Consider the following 15,985-nt stretch of genomic DNA (forward strand, 5'->3'; position numbering starts at 1 on the left):
AAGACAAACACAGATACAATTTAAAAGTTTTGCTCTAAATCAAGAAAAATACAGTGAGAGATTTAAATTCAGAATGGAAATATTTCAAAATTACAGTATAATCTTAATGACAGTCTGATTTGTTTTCCCTTTTGCAGTTAAAATTCTGTGTGGTGAGCAATCCAGAAATCTGAAATCTGACAGGACATTGTAAGTATCAGAATTCATAGAAACATTTCATTACCTTCTGTATAGATATTGTTGAGACAGGTTTAACAGTGGTTTGTACCTGTATTAGCCTATAATCCTAAAGGACAGCCTGCTAAATATTTTAATAATTAGAAGATTTATCCTAAAAGTAAGTCAGATTACACAGAATGCTATCATTCCTCATAGCCTCCTCATCCATTCTGTCCTGTAATGTTGGTTTCTTGGTAACATTATAACAAGAGTTCAGTTTAGTTAAATTGTATTTAAAACATATAAACATTTGTGCAATTCCATTTCAGTGTGTTATGCAATCATTAAAACAAAGAAAACTATAATGGATAATAAAGAAATTATAGTTTAAGAAATTACCTTACGGTACTAGTCTTATGAGTGGTCCAGTGTACACAGTAACAGTTAGATCTGAAGGCCTCCAGTGAGGATGTACTCTGACTTAATGGGGTACAAAGTTCTCTATAAAAGACCCCCAAATTGAAGAAAATCTAGATTCAGATGTCTGCATTCTATACAGAGGAATGATGCTGGAAGTTTTATAGGTTGGGTGACCTAAGCTAAAAAGACCAGCATGACAAGCTTGGAAGCAGTTCTGCAGTGTAAAACCAGTAGTTTATATTCACAAGCCATAGGCAGTGCATGGATAACTATGAAAGCTCACTCATATTAGCCTGGCTTCAATATTTTACCCCAAACACAAATGCTAAACATTCATCTTCATACTCAAGTGACATTTCAGTTATGGACTATCCTGTCTCAGAGATAATTCATCTCCTCTGAGCTTATAGTTATTCCTTTTTAAATTCGACTTAAAACCTCAAATAATTCAGACCTGTGCTTCCCCTACTAAAGTACAAGAGTAAAACAGACAGTCATTCCTGTATGCATTAAACTGTTATATCTTCATTAATTGTTCTAAATGATTGGGAGAAGAGACATAACATCTTAAGATTTTGTTGATAAGAGAAGCAGAAAAATCCACTAATTGATTTAAGTCATTTCATAGATTCATAAGTTCTTAGGTAAATACTAGGTTAGCTGCCCTTGCAGGTCATTTCATACCTAGTAAATTTCCCTTTTTGGGTTGGAAATAACTTATCCCATTTGGCTATAGAATGACCATACTCATCTCATAGTCAATAATTATATATTACCCCCAATGAGAATAATAATCTATACCATAGATAATTTGAGGGGACCCCATGTATGGGATAATGCATATAGGAGCTGCATATATCCATTAGTAGTAAAGGGGGTAGTCCAGGGGTACATTGTCTATTTCCCATCCATGGATCGGGTAGTCCAGGGGTAAATTGTCTATTTCCCACCCATGGATCTAAGTTGTGCTAGAAAATGGACAGGGATGAACTTTGTTTTATGTGGACAGGGAGTCTGTTCCGTACATTTATTTATTTCCTTTCTTCTGTTTCTATTCTGCTAATCAGACTTCAGTTTATCAGCTCGTCAAGGGAGTAGAGAAACCCAAGACAGGTTTAAATACTCATGCAAAGGCAGAAAAGAGAGAAAATTATTGACAATATTCTTCCATGAGTATCCCAAAGAATCATGGACTTAAAAGGAATTCAAACATATTTTTTGTGTATGGAGTTTAGAGTTTAAGTGATGTTCAACAAACTTGCCTAGTTATGTGCAGACATGATGTCCAGCAAAAGGTCCTGTTTTCTTAGGAGCAGGCCAAGAAATATGTAGAAGAGAGGGCTGCAGTCTCACTTGGCCGAGGGCCTAGTATAAGCTTTTGCAGGGCATTATGGGTAAAATAAGGCAGGGTGTTTTTTGCAGTGTATCATGGGGAGGAGGACAGCAGCATACTTGTATGTTGCTTCACTATGGTTAGGTATGATGTGTTTTTTGCAGTGTGTTATGGGCTGGAATCTTCCTGGGTTGTACAGAGCACCAGAGAATGCATAAAGAGACAGTGAGGTATTTCTCATGTCTTTACTAGTACTGTTTGAACAGACACATCAGTATTATTTATTTGCAGATGAGGATAAAGGTAGAAACTTTCTAGTTAGTTAGCCTGGCTGTTTAGTACAGTCTCCTTTGCCACTAGTAATGTGTGTCACTAAGTGAACTTTTGTGCCATACCCTGGAACATGTGTGAATCCCACTAACAGTAGACATAAACATTCCAACAGCATGAATAAAAAGAAGCTTTTCATCTCGTAGACTATTAGTAGTTGGTACACCAGTGGTAAGGGTTTTAATGCATTGGCACACCAGTGCTAAGGGTTTTAATGCATTGGCACACCAGTGCTAAGGGTTTTAATGTGTTGGCAGACCTGTGCTAAGGGTTATAATGTGTTTCCATTGTGGAACAGTACCCCTCCCCAGTCCTTTTTATCAGTCATCTGAGTTGTGTAATCTGGATACAAGTCAGCCTTATAATAATAAAACATAAGATTTTAACTTGGATTTTAATCAGGGGTGTGACATTGCACAGATGTCAACTTTACATATGGAAATAGTTATTGTAATTCAGTGGTTGTTTTTATGATTTGTACACTCAGATGAAGGAACATATGGACATTTGTCCAGATTCAGTCCAAATCAGAAGAAGATGCAAGTTTAAAGTTGTCATCATAACCACTGTTGAGGCCAAGATTTGGGGGCATATCACCCAAGGTGGATAACCGTGGTACCTTTCCAACTTATTTTTTGGGTCCTTTTTAGTTACAACTGATAAGCAGACAGACCCCTTGAAGAAAGCTGCTTATGGTGAACTAGATTGTATTGCTCAGTTTGTGAAGTAGTGAGTCAGGCATACTTCTGTGGGAAGTCATAGCATTTACCGCAAGTCAGGGCTGTCTTGAGGGCATATATCACAGAGAACTGGGATGGGGTCACATGTACAAGTGCTGAACATACCAACATGGCTGAGGCCACCATGCAGGCCAAGGCTTCAAAAGGAACCAAATTAGAGTGGATGTATTTAATGGACATTTCCTAATGTTTTGACCTGAAATTATTGCATAGCAGCATTATCAAACAAGAAGATTTCTCCTAGTTGCTGAAGAACTTCAAAAGCAGATAAGATACAAAAAAATAAAAAGCCAGAATTTCAACCTGCAAACAAGTTTAATAGCAGCAAAATAATGTGGCAAAGCAATTTCAATTCTGGGCTGCTACTTATATTTATAATGGTATGGAGCTATATACTTAAATGTGATTGATTGCTCATCCCGTAAGTCATGTGATTGACTCATTTTTTTTCTGATTGGCTGGTATTTTATTTAAATATGGAGAGGATTTGATTTTAGCATGAAGCATGGACAAAGAGTTTATTAGGTCGAAACCTTTGCCACATTATTTTGCTCCTATTACTCTGCTGCTATTATATTTGTTTGGATGTTGAGCTTCTGTTTTTTTATTTGTTTAATAGCAGCATTATCCCTTGACTTCACCTGGAGTAGTTTTATTGCTTACATGTTTGACTGGAGAATCACTATGTTAACATATGGGAAAACAGGAACAAAAATATCAGTTACACAGACTTAATCTGTAGTAGACATTAAAAGCTGGTGACAATAACATAAACAGACATATGGGCACCACCCCAGGAGTGAATTTGCAGTCACCCATTCATTGATCCAAGCTGCATTTGAAGAGGGTCATGGAGGTGCTCTATTTCATGTGAATTGCATGCTTGTTCCAGAGAAGTGGTAGTCTCCGGGAGATGTATTTATCTCTCCAGTGAAATCTGTTCATGTCAGAAGCTAGATTAAGATCCCTGGAGCGGGTGACCCTTGAGCAGTTTGAGTTATGAATGTGGTGAGGTACATGCAAAAGGGAGCATTGTACTCAGTTACTGGCCTGATGAGAGCTGAGTACAATGGAATAATAACATACTTTGATCTAGATATGATGCCTTTACTTTTAAGATGTGCCACACAGAAGGTGCCACATAGAAGAATTTCCTTACTACTGTGGATACGTGATGGTCAAAGTCCAGGTTACTATCAACCTGAGTACCCAGATCATGTACCACTGAGTCTACACTTAGGGGGTGCTGTCTATAATGTAATTAGTAGGGATGTCAGTGTTCCCAAAGGGAATAATAATGCATTTTTTATTTTTTCATTTAGCTTTAATCTGTGGCTTTGGCACCAATCATTTGTCTGCATTAACCCTGTCTGCAGTATATTAACAACTCTGGAGGACTCAATTATTGCTCTCAATTTGCAGTTGTCAATGAACTTGGTCAGCCAAAGGCCATACAAATTTGCCTGGACTTCTATGATATAAATTCTGAACAGTAAGGGGTCCAGCACAGAACCCTGTGGTACACCACTGGTGACTCGTCTTTTGCTAGACGTGAAGTCACCCACTTTGACAGTATGTGTCCTGTCAGTGAGCCAGTTGGCTACCCATCTGGTAGTGTAGGGATTAATTCCCAACTGGAAGAGTTTCTCTATAATAACGGAGTGGGGAATTGTTTCAAATGCCTTGGCTATATCATGATAGGTGGTATGCACTGTTTTTCCATCATTCAGGGCCTTGTTGACTTTGTCAAAGAAGTCAACCATGTTTAACAGGCATGATCTACCTTTAACAAATCTGAACTGGCTTGGACTCAGAGTTTGCAGTTTACCTATCTCCTTGTTAATAAGGTCCCTAAAGATTCTTTCCATGGCCTTGCAGATGAGGCTAGTCAAGCTTATGGGCCTATAATTCCCGGAGTTGGTTGACACTTCCCCTTTGTGTAGAGGGATTACTGTTGCTGTCCTCCATTCTGCCAGAACATAGCCAGTTTGTAGGCTGTTGTTAAACAGGCACCTAAGTTTGTCTGCTAGGTCATGTTTTCACTTGTTTAAAAGGCAACCTGGGATGTTGCCCCATTAATGCTGTGTTTTTGGCCATGGAGAGCACCAAGATGATCTGCTGTCTTGAGATAATAGGCTGAGGAATGGTGGCAGGTATACTTTGAGGGATGACCGGAGGGGACAGGGGGTGAAGTTTGCTCTAAATCTGTCAGCTAGCAGGTTGGCTGTTACCTCCAGTTGATATGGGTGGTGCCATCCCCAACAAGTTCAGCACATAGCTGGGTATTCCCTTTAAGATTTCAGATGTAGTTAAAGAATGCCTTGTGATTATCCTTAGCTAGGGAGGCTATTTCTGCTTTTTAATTAGAGTTGGAGGACTTGACAAGATCTCTAATTTGTTTGTTTAACCTAGAGAGGGGCTTCTTCTGCTGAGCCGATTCCCTTTTGTTCTTGGTCATTAGTTTTTTATCTTGTAGTATAGCCTGTTTATACTAGGGGTCCACCAGAGTGGCTTGTTTTTTGGCAAGACCTGGTTTTAATCTGTTCAGTTCTCCTGAAGCCTTTAGAAAAAACACCAGGCAAACAGCTGCTATCACAGTAAAAATAAGCAGATAAAAGTGAAACAAATGATAAAAATCAGCTAAAATTCCATCCAACGATGTCTGTTTCTATCTGAAAGTCTGTGCCTGGAATGCACCACTGGGGAGATCTAACACCCGACTGGGAAATTCCATACTAAAAATACACATAAGTAATAGAAAAAAGTGACAGATGTACAACATAAACATGTCAGTCTTTAACTCATTATGGGTTAATGCTACCAAGAAACTATTAACTGACATTATTGGACAGTCGGGACTTTTGTTGTTAATGATGACTTCTGCTGTTAACAAAACTTTACAGTCATATGATGGTGATGAATGTAACTTTCCAACAGGAAAATGACTTCAGTATCTTTCCATTACAGAGTACGTTGTCCTGCTGACTGTAATAAACAAAGCGACTCTGTCTGGGGAACGAGCATCTACACAGATGTGAGGATTTTTATTCTTCTAATAATTTTTTTTTTTTAAATTTATACCAAGATGTAATATAATATGCTAGCCACATCATTTGCAGCCATATTGTATTCAGAGGCTGCTGTGGTGACAAGTTAGCTTTAGGTACAGCATTAGAAGGACAGGTATCAGACCTTAGCGGGACAGGTATCAACCCTAAGACAGAATATGTTTATCAAGTAAAGGACCTCAAACTATCTATACAGTCCTTGCTGTCAGTCATCTTGCTTCATTATATAGTCAACTGTTGGAGGCAAAATAATCTCAAAGTATTTTTTACTTTTACATGTTTTATTTTCCTTCAAGAAGTTTTTCTTCCATGATCAACATTGTAACTATTTCCTGCTTCTTTGCAGGAGTGTGTTAAATAGTATATATCTGGCAGCAGAGCAGAGAGCATTAAAGTCATGGGCTACTAATGAACTGCATCCCGCAGCTGTAGGTTTGATTCTTTCATATTCCAAGTGTATAATTATTGTGTGGCTGTCAGAAAGTCAGTTTACTTAGGCCTATATCACCCCTGAAAAGAGATACCATTTGTCTAGGCTTATGAAATGAAAATTATTACTGGACTATGTACTTTGTGAACATGGTACAGTTGCCATTTGGATAATCACTTACTAACTAGCATTTTGCATACTGCAGGGTAACAACACTTCAGAAAGGATTGCTGGTAGGCTGCCAAAGTACAGGATTTCACTAAATACTCTGCTTTAAAGTCTTGCATCATGCAGACACAAAGCTTGAACAGCTGGTACTTCTCAGTAAGGCAGGGTCTTAAAATCAGAGAAACAACCAACAAAAGGATCCACCAAATAGTAGTTTATTAAAACTCTCTGACGTCTCGGCCACAGCCTTCAAGGGTCTTAAAATCAGACTGGGGTCAGAAGAGGGAGAAGTAAATGTCTGCAGCATTCATTTTACATTTAAAATCAAACACTTCCTTCATAGGTGAACTAGCCACCAGTCTTTATTTATTCAGTCTGGCCAGTTCATTTGTTACATCATTTAAAGCACAAGAGAAAGGTCTTTCTCTTCAAAAAAGAATATAGTAAGACTGAACTAGCACTGATGGTATGATACAGAGACCATTCACATAGGCAGGGGTGACAGATGGTTAGCAGGAGAGGGAGGAGTCAACAATGGAGCATTGGTGCACTGAATGTGTGCTGTTTGGCCCCTGCTGGCTACCAGGAGTGCTACCTACAGGGCCTGTATAAATAAAGGGTGGGCTAACCACGTCAAAGCACTTACTCCATAATCTTGTTTTCTACTCATACTGTATCAGTAGTGTGACTGTGAGCCTGGACTCAGCAGGTTAAAATGAAGCGGCCATCTTCAGAGTACAGTGTCTCTGGAAAGTCACCTGCTTCACTCACTTGTAGAAACAGAACGGGTCTGAGCAAACATCAGTTAGAGGGGCTACAAATACAAAAATGTAAGTGAAGAAAATTTAGATCATTGTCACGACAGGAAGTAACAATTTGGTAATGTCTTCCTATGGGATAGGGTTGCACCTTTTCAAATGTCCAAAGTCGGACATTTTTTGTATAAATGTGAAATTTTGCAGTACAAAACATACACATGGCCAGTGCATATGACAGAACTTCACTTCTTTTCCAAAATGAAAGCTTATTCATCTAGTATTTAAATTGCTTACAATATTTCTTATAGCATTTAGGTGTTTTAAATTCAAAATAACTGAATTATGCAACTATTACAAAAAACTTAGGCAATATTTTTGTCCTAAAATCTCAAGACATTTGCCATTTTTTCCTGCAGGACACAACTGCCTGAAGAGGGACTGTCCCTCACAAAGAGGTACAGGTGTTACCCCTACTATGGGATAGTGAAGCTGAAACTGGTCTTCCCAATGAGGTGACTAATACAGAAAACTAACTCCTCCAGTTTTATATTCAGTAATTAAACTATAACTGCACTAGTATAAAGCATGAATTAGGCAGATTTTGTCACTCTGGACCTTGCTATTTCAATCGAGCAGCCTTTTTTATAAATTGTACTTGGGCCACTTATGGTTGCAATGCTTCCAGGATAACACACAGGAGCTTCATACAGGTGAAGTGATTTTCCTTTTGTTGTTCACACAATGTATTTACAGATTATCATTGTCACACTGTAGAGGCAGTGTGTTATGGGCTACAGCAAATCGTTAATTCATAGCTCAGTAAATTATCACTAAGTATTACTGTTGCAAAGAGTGTTAATACCCCCCCCCCACAATTTATAATTGCTTAGATAGACTCTATTATTCATTTATTTCAGGAATGTAGTGTAAGAATCTAAGGAAGTATGAACAGTAAATGCAGACAGTACTAATGAATCAGGGCTTTGTTTTACTTATTAACACTACAGTTCGAAAATTTCAAATTTTTCTAGGACTCCTCGATTTGTCGGGCTGGCATACATGACAGAAAAATCCCCAGTTCTGGTGGGTTGTTAACAGTGGAGAAAAGACCAGGACAAAACAGCTATGTGGGATCCACCCAAAATGGAATAACTACAAGCAATTATGGGTCCTGGTCTGGATCATTTGTGCTTATACAGACTCTAGCTGAGGTTGCAGGTACAGTCTCAGTTCTTATCTGACTGTTGAACATTTCACAGCTAATGTTCCTGAAACTAAAAGCTGTAAACACACGTAAAACATTAAAAGGTTGTCATAATTAATGGTCAGTCATGTCCCTCCATTACCGTTTCATTGTGAAAAGTAAGTCAAAAGCCCTCTAGTTCCTGGCAGATCTCTTCCTTCCTTACTACCGTCCTTGATTCCTTCCTTTCTCTAGTTCCTGGCAGATCTCTTCCTTCCTTACTACCGTCCTTGATTCCTTCCTTTCTCTAGTTCCTGGCAGATCTCTTCCTTCCTTACTACCGTCCTTGATTCCTTCCTTTCTCTAGTTCCTGGCAGATCTCTTCCTTCCTTACTACTGTCCTTGATTCCTTCCTTTCTCTAGTTCCTGGCAGATCTCTTCCTTCCTTACTACCGTCCTTGATTCCTTCCTTTCTCTAGTTCCTGGCAGATCTCTTCCTTCCTTACTACCATCCTTGATTCCTTCCTTTCTCTAGTTCCTGGCAGATCTCTTCCTTCCTTACTACCATCCTTGATTCCTTCCTTTCTCTAGTTCCTGGCAGATCTCTTCCTTCCTTACTACCATCCTTGATTCCTTCCTTTCTCTAGTTCCTGGCAGATCTCTTCCTTCCTTACTACTGTCCTTGATTCCTTCCTTTCTCTAGTTCCTGGCAGATCTCTTCCTTCCTTACTACCATCCTTGATTCCTTCCTTTCTCTAGTTCCTGGCAGATCTCTTCCTTCCTTACTACCGTCCTTGATTCCTTCCTTTCTCTAGTTCCTAGCAGATCTCTTCCTTCCTTACTACCATCCTTGATTCCTTCATTTCTCTAGTTCCTGGCAGATCTCTTCCTTCCTTACTACCATCCTTGATTCCTTCCTTTCTCTAGTTCCTAGCAGATCTCTTCCTTCCTTACTACCATCCTTGATTCCTTCCTTTCTCTAGTTCCTGGCAGATCTCTTCCTTTCTCTAGTTCCTGGCAGATCTCTTCCTTCCTTACTACCGTCCTTGATTCCTTCCTTTCTCTAGTTCCTGGCAGATCTCTTCCTTCCTTACTACCGTCCTTGATGCCTTCCTTTCTCTAGTTCCTGGCAGATCTCTTCCTTCCTTACTACTGTCCTTGATTCCTTCCTTTCTCTAGTTCCTGGCAGATCTCTTCCTTCCTTACTACCATCCTTGATTCCTTCCTTTCTCTAGTTCCTGGCAGATCTCTTCCTTCCTTACTACCATCCTTGATTCCTTCCTTTCTCTAGTTCCTGGCAGATCTCTTCCTTTCTCTAGTTCCTGGCAGACCTCTTCCTTCCTTACTACCGTCCTTGATTCCTTCCTTTCTCTAGTTCCTGGCAGATCTCTTCCTTCCTTACTACCATCCTTGATTGCTTCCTTACTCTAGTTCCTGGCAGATCTCTTCCTTCCTTACTACCGTCCTTGATTCCTTCATTTTCTAGTTCCTAGCAGATCTCTTCCTTCCTTACTACCGTCCTTGATTCCTTCATTTCTCTAGTTCCTGGCAGATCTCTTCCTTCCTTACTACCATCCTTGATTCCTTCCTTTCTCTAGTTCCTAGCAGATCTCTTTCTTCCTTACTACCATCCTTGATTCCTTCCTTTCTCTAGTTCCTGGCAGATTTCTCCCTTCCTTCCTTCCTAGAGCCCTGTCTTCCTTTTTCTCCATCTAGCGCTTTCTCTGACTAACCTGTCAGAACTGTCCACCTTCTCACAAGATATGTCATAAACATTGCTATACCCAGTGAAATGTTTTGTTTGCAGTAATTTTAGCATTGCCTCGTTGTTAGCAGTACAGCAAAGGTGAAAAACATTTTTCTAGAATGCAATTTGCATCTGTATGTATATATATATATATATATATATATATATATATATTATGTGTGTGTGTGCGTGTGTGTGTGTGTGTGTGTGTGTGTGTGTGTGTGTGTGTGTGTGTGTGTGTGTGTAAATATATATATATATATATATATATATATATATATATATATATATATATATGTTTATCTCACACACACACATACACACACACACGCACACACACTGGGTTTAAAAAGTATACACACTCCTGTTAAAATGCCAGGTTTTTGTGATATAAAACAATGAGACCACAGTAAATAATTTCAAAACTTTTCCCACCTTTAATGTCACCTATAACCTTTACAATTCAACTCAAAAACAAGCAAATCTTTTAGGGGAAAAATATGAAAAATAAAAAACTTACAATAAGCTGGTTGCATAAGTGTGCACACCCTTAAACGAATACTTTGTTGAAGCACCTTTTGATTTAATTACAGCATTCAGTCTTCTTGGGTAGGAGTCTATCAGCATGGCACATCTTGACTAGGCAATATTTGCCCACTCTTCCTTGCAAAAGTACTCCAAATCTGTCAGATTGTGAGGGAATATCTTGTGCACAGCCCTCTTCAGGTCACCCCACAGATTTTCTATTGGATTTAGGTCTGGGCTCTGGCTGGGCCATTCCAATACTTTAATTTTCTTCTGGTTAAGCCATTCTTTTGTTGATTTGGATGCATGCTTTGGGTCATTGTCATGTTGAAAGGTGAAATTCCTTTTCATCTTCAGCATTCTAGCAGATGCCTGAAGGTTTTAGGCCAAAAGTGACTGGTATTTGGAACTGTTCATAATTCTCTCCACCTTGACTAAAGCCCTAGTTCCAGCTGAAGAAAAGCAGCCCCAAAGCATGATACTGCCACCAGCATGCTTCACCTTGCAGATAGTGTTCTTTTGGTGATGCAAAGTGTTGTTTTTGTACCAAACATACCTTGCCAGCAATTTCTGCAGCTCCTTCAGTGTTGCTGTAGGTCTCTTGTAAACCTCCCAGACAAGTTTCCATCTTTCTTTTCATCAATTTTAGAGGGATGTCCAGTTCTTTGCAACGTCACTGTTGTCCCATATTTTCTCCACTTTTTGATGACTGTCTTCACTGCATTCCATGGTATATCCAATGCTGTGGAAATTTTTTTGTACCCTTCTCCTGACTGTTACCTTTCAACAATGAGATCCCTTTGATGCTTTGCAAGCTCTCTGCAAACCATGGCTTTTGCTGTAACAGGTAACTGAGTAAATGTCAGGAAAATCCTACTAGGACAGCTAAACTTTATTTGGGATTAATCAGAGTCTCTTTAATTGATGGCAGGTGTGTACCCAAGAAGACTGAATGCTGTAATTAAATCAAAAGGTGCTTCAACAAAGTATTAGTTTAAGGGTGTGCACACTTAATGCAACCAGTTTATTGTACATTTTTTTATTTTTCCCCTAACAGATTTGTTTGTTTTTCAATTGAATTGTACAAGTTGTAGGTTCATAGGTGTGTACTAGGCTAATGGTCCTGAAGCCTATATAAGCCTAGCCCAAGAAGATTGCCTGGCATCATGCCACCCAAAGTTAGTGCCCCTATCAAGTAAGGCTACTGAAGTAATCCCTGGGGTGAACTTCCTATTGCCCATCCACTTGTTAAGATCTCTCTTAAAGAGGGCCAGTGAAGTGCTCTGCTTGACATGAATGGGAAGTTTGTTCCAGAGTATGGGAAGTCTCTAGGTTAGGAACCTGTCCTTCCAGCATGTTCTGTTAATTGTGATAATGAGGTTTAGGTCCCTGGATCATGTGGCACAGTGGGATTGGGATCTCTTTAGGTGTAACATATCTAGCAGCTCTGGGTCAGACATGGCTTTGTAGGTTAAGCAGAGATCGCCTCTAAGTAGGCGATAAGAGACAGAGTATAGCTGGAGTTTTTTTTGTCTGTCCATATAGGGCATGTGTCTAAGGCCTAAGATCCACTTAGTGAGGTATTTGTGTGGCCTTTCCAGTTGTTGTAGGTGTCTAGTGAGGTACATACCAAATGAGCCATTGTATTCTATAATATGTCTAATGAGGGATGAGCAGAGAAGGATTATGACCTCTTTCTTCCTGGATGAGAAACCTTTTGTAATGAGATGTGCCACATAGAAGGACTTTCTGACTACAGTGGCAATGTGGTTATCAAAGGAGAGGTTGCTGTCAACCTGTGTCCCAGGTCTCTTATCACACCTTTGATATTTAGTGGACTACCGCCTGTGTGGTAGTTCATGGGCACCAAATTTTTCCCAAAGGGAATGACAATGCACCTTTTGGCATTGAGCTTACAGCACCAGTCATTGGTGTCAGTGATGCCTTTTTGTAAAATGTCTACATCAGATGTAGAATCAATAATGGCTCCCAGTTTGCAATCATCTGTGAACTTGGTCAGCCAGAGTCCCTTTATGTTGGCTTGAACTTCTGAGAAGTAGATGCCAAACAGGAGAGGACCTAGGATCGATCCCTGTGGGACACCACTTATAACTGGTCAGTAGTTAGATTTGGAGTCCACTACTTTCACAGTGTGGGTTCTATCAGTGAGCCAATTGGCAACCCATCTTAATACATAGGGGTTTATGCCTAGTTTAGTGAGTGTATCTATGACTCCTGAGTGAGGGATGGTGTCAAAGGCCTTGGAAAGATCTAGGTAGGCTGTGTGAACTACCTTGCCCTCATTCACAGCTCTGATGACAGACTCAAAAAACTCTATCAGGTTGAGCAGGCATAATCTACCTTAAACAAACCCAAACTGTGTGGGGTCCAGAGTTTGGACAGTCCCTATGTCCTTATTTATAATATCCATGATGATGCGTTCCATAGCCTTACATATCAGACTTGTCAGGCTAATAGGGCGGTAGTTCCCAGGGTCTGTAGTCGCTCACCCTTTGTAGAATGGGATGACCATAGCAGTATACCATTTGGTACGAACAAAGCCTGAAATGAGGCTGTGTGGACAGTAGTCTCTCCTCTGATAATCACAATGCCACAGTAGTCAGGAAATCCTTCTATGTGGCGCACCTCATCACAAAAGTTTTCTCAGCCAGGAAAAAAGAGGTCATTGTTCCCCTCTATTCGTCACTCATTAGACCCATTATAGAGTACAACGCCTCTTTTGGTATGTACCTCACAAGACATCTACAACAACTGGAAAGACTGCAGAAATACCTCACAAAGAGGATTACCGGCCTCAAACAGATGCCGTACGCAGACCATCTCAAAAAACAGCTTTACTGCATTGCATATCGCCTACTCAGAGGCGCTCTGTCTAACATACAAAGCTATGTCAAACCCAGAGCTGTTGGACATGCTCCATTTAAAGAAATCCCAAATCTCTCTGAGCTACATGCTCTAGGGACTGAAACCTTGTCACCACAATAAACAGAACATGCTGGAGGGATAGATTTCTGTCCCAGAGACTTCCCATACCCTGAAACAAACTATCTATCTATAGCAAACAAAGTTCCTTATTCCTTATTAGCACTCTTCAAGAAAAATCTTGATGATTGGATGGGAAATAGGAAATTCACCCCGAGGATCACCTCTGTGACTCTGCTCGACAGGGGCACAGGAAAATAATTTTATTGGGTGGCAAAAGCCAGGGTACCTTTTTGGCTAGGCTTACATAGGCCCTAGGGTCAATAGCCTAGTACCTACCTATGAACCAATGAATCTATGATTGAACAGGGTACTCAGGTGTGGTGCCAGTTCACTTTGTAAGTCATGTAGAACACAGCCGGGGATATTATCAGGTCCCATGGAAGCTGTATTCTTGGCTTTGGATAGTGCAGTTTTTACCTGTGTAGCTGTGATAATAGGGACTTGGCATTCCTCAGGTATTGTGATAGGCCCTTTAGGGAGTGAAAGGGGAGTAAAGTTTGCACTGCACTGCACCTGTCGGCCAATATGTTGGCAATATCAGTTGGTTCTGTATATGTATTGCCATTGTGCTGTAACTCAGAGCAGGTCTGAGTATTGCCATGTAGATTCTTGACATAACTAGAATGCCTTGTGGTTGTCTTTAGAATCTGCAACCATTTTGTTTTCGTAGCTAGCTTTAGAGGATTTGATGATGGATCTCAGTTTTTTGCTGAGGCTGACAAGGGAGTTTTTCCAGTCTTGGGACTTCACCCTTTTCTGCATCAGTTTTTTCCTTCTGTTGTAGACTGTTTATGGTGGGGGACCACCAGATTGGCTTCCTTTTTTTGGAGGAGAGCATCTTGGTTCTGTTTGGTATGGCCCATTCCATGCACTTGCGTATGTGCTCATACAGTGCATTGGTGTATGATTCAGTCATGCACCTATTTTCCATTTGCATCGGTGTCGTGAAGTTAGCCACCTCTGTTTTTAGAAGTCCAAAATTGGTTTTGAAGAAGTTTTTTTACAGTGGTTTCCTCTGGGGGGGTGGGATGTGGATATCCATGGTGATTAGCTTGTGGTCAGATCTGTCCAAAGAGGAGTTGATTACTGGTGTAGAGCAACGGTCGCCCATGGTAGTAATGACCAGGTCAAGGATATTTCTACCCCTGGTGGGGGTAAGAATGAGTTGGTCCAAGGTGCTGGAATTAATGAATTCCAGAAAACGTTGAGCAAATGTGTTGCTACATGAGTAATTTTCCCAGTTAATGGAGGGGTAGTTAAAGTCTCCCAGTATAAGAGTATTGGGTTGTACCCTAATATTTTCCAGTGTGTTTAGGAATGTGGAGTGGAAGTCTTGGGACATGGTGGGGGATCTATAAGAGGCAGCAACTTGGATTGCAGTTTTACCCAGTGTTAGTTGTACCTGAAGTATCTCTGATGTGTTATGTTGGGCTACTAGTATGGAGGTGTGCATATCCTTTATGAATATGGAGACACCACCACCTTTAGTGCTTCGGTCCAGGTTTAGGGGCCGAAAGGTGTGGTATGAATTATAGCCTGGTAGTGCTGGGGTGCTCTCCGGAGCCTTGAAACAGGTCTCGGTCACTTGACAGATATCAATGTTCTCCAATTTAAGGTGTGCTTCGAGCGAGTGCATTTTGAGATTTAGACTTCTAGCATTGAATAGCATAACCTTCAGATTTCTTTTGCTTGTAGCTGTTATGGTGGTAATTTTGTCTTCAGGATATTGCCTAAAAAGGCACTATATGGGTTGCAATAGCCTTGGCCAGTATCTGGAATCCTAGGGTGACAGGTGCAAACCATCTCTGGCAAAGCATCGAGGTCTGTTGATCATGTCATTCCAGGCAGACAGATACTGGATCCCCTTAGAATGACACCAGAAACTTAGCCAATTGTTGAAGTCAATCATTTTCTGCTTGTACTGTGATATAATTCTGGGTGACAGTAGGATGCTACTCAGAACTAGGGTCATACCTGCGTGGGCTACAAGATCCAAGAGCTCCTCTATATCTCTTTTGATGTAGTCTATATTTCAAAGCATTTCAAAGCATGGTGCAGGCCTTTAAAGGAAGCTCAGATAAAACACAAGTTTAGAGAAACAATGTGAATAGAAAAAGG

General features: G+C 40.2%; 1 protein-coding gene across 1 annotated transcript in view; it reads left to right on the forward strand.

Moving 5' to 3' along the window:
* LOC122813138 overlaps positions 1–15,985 on the forward strand; it is a 211,479-nt gene that overhangs the window by 21,840 nt on the left and 173,654 nt on the right. The window contains exons 3-5 of the mRNA XM_044085285.1: positions 138–189; positions 5,950–6,016; positions 8,438–8,624. Of these exons, the coding sequence (XP_043941220.1) occupies positions 138–189; positions 5,950–6,016; positions 8,438–8,624 (306 nt within the window). The remainder of the gene's footprint in view (positions 1–137; positions 190–5,949; positions 6,017–8,437; positions 8,625–15,985) is intronic.

The sequence above is a fragment of the Protopterus annectens genome, chromosome 10.part0 (assembly GCF_019279795.1).
Source record: "Protopterus annectens isolate FY-2018-M chromosome 10.part0, PAN1.0, whole genome shotgun sequence".
Taxonomy (NCBI): domain Eukaryota; kingdom Metazoa; phylum Chordata; order Ceratodontiformes; family Protopteridae; genus Protopterus; species Protopterus annectens.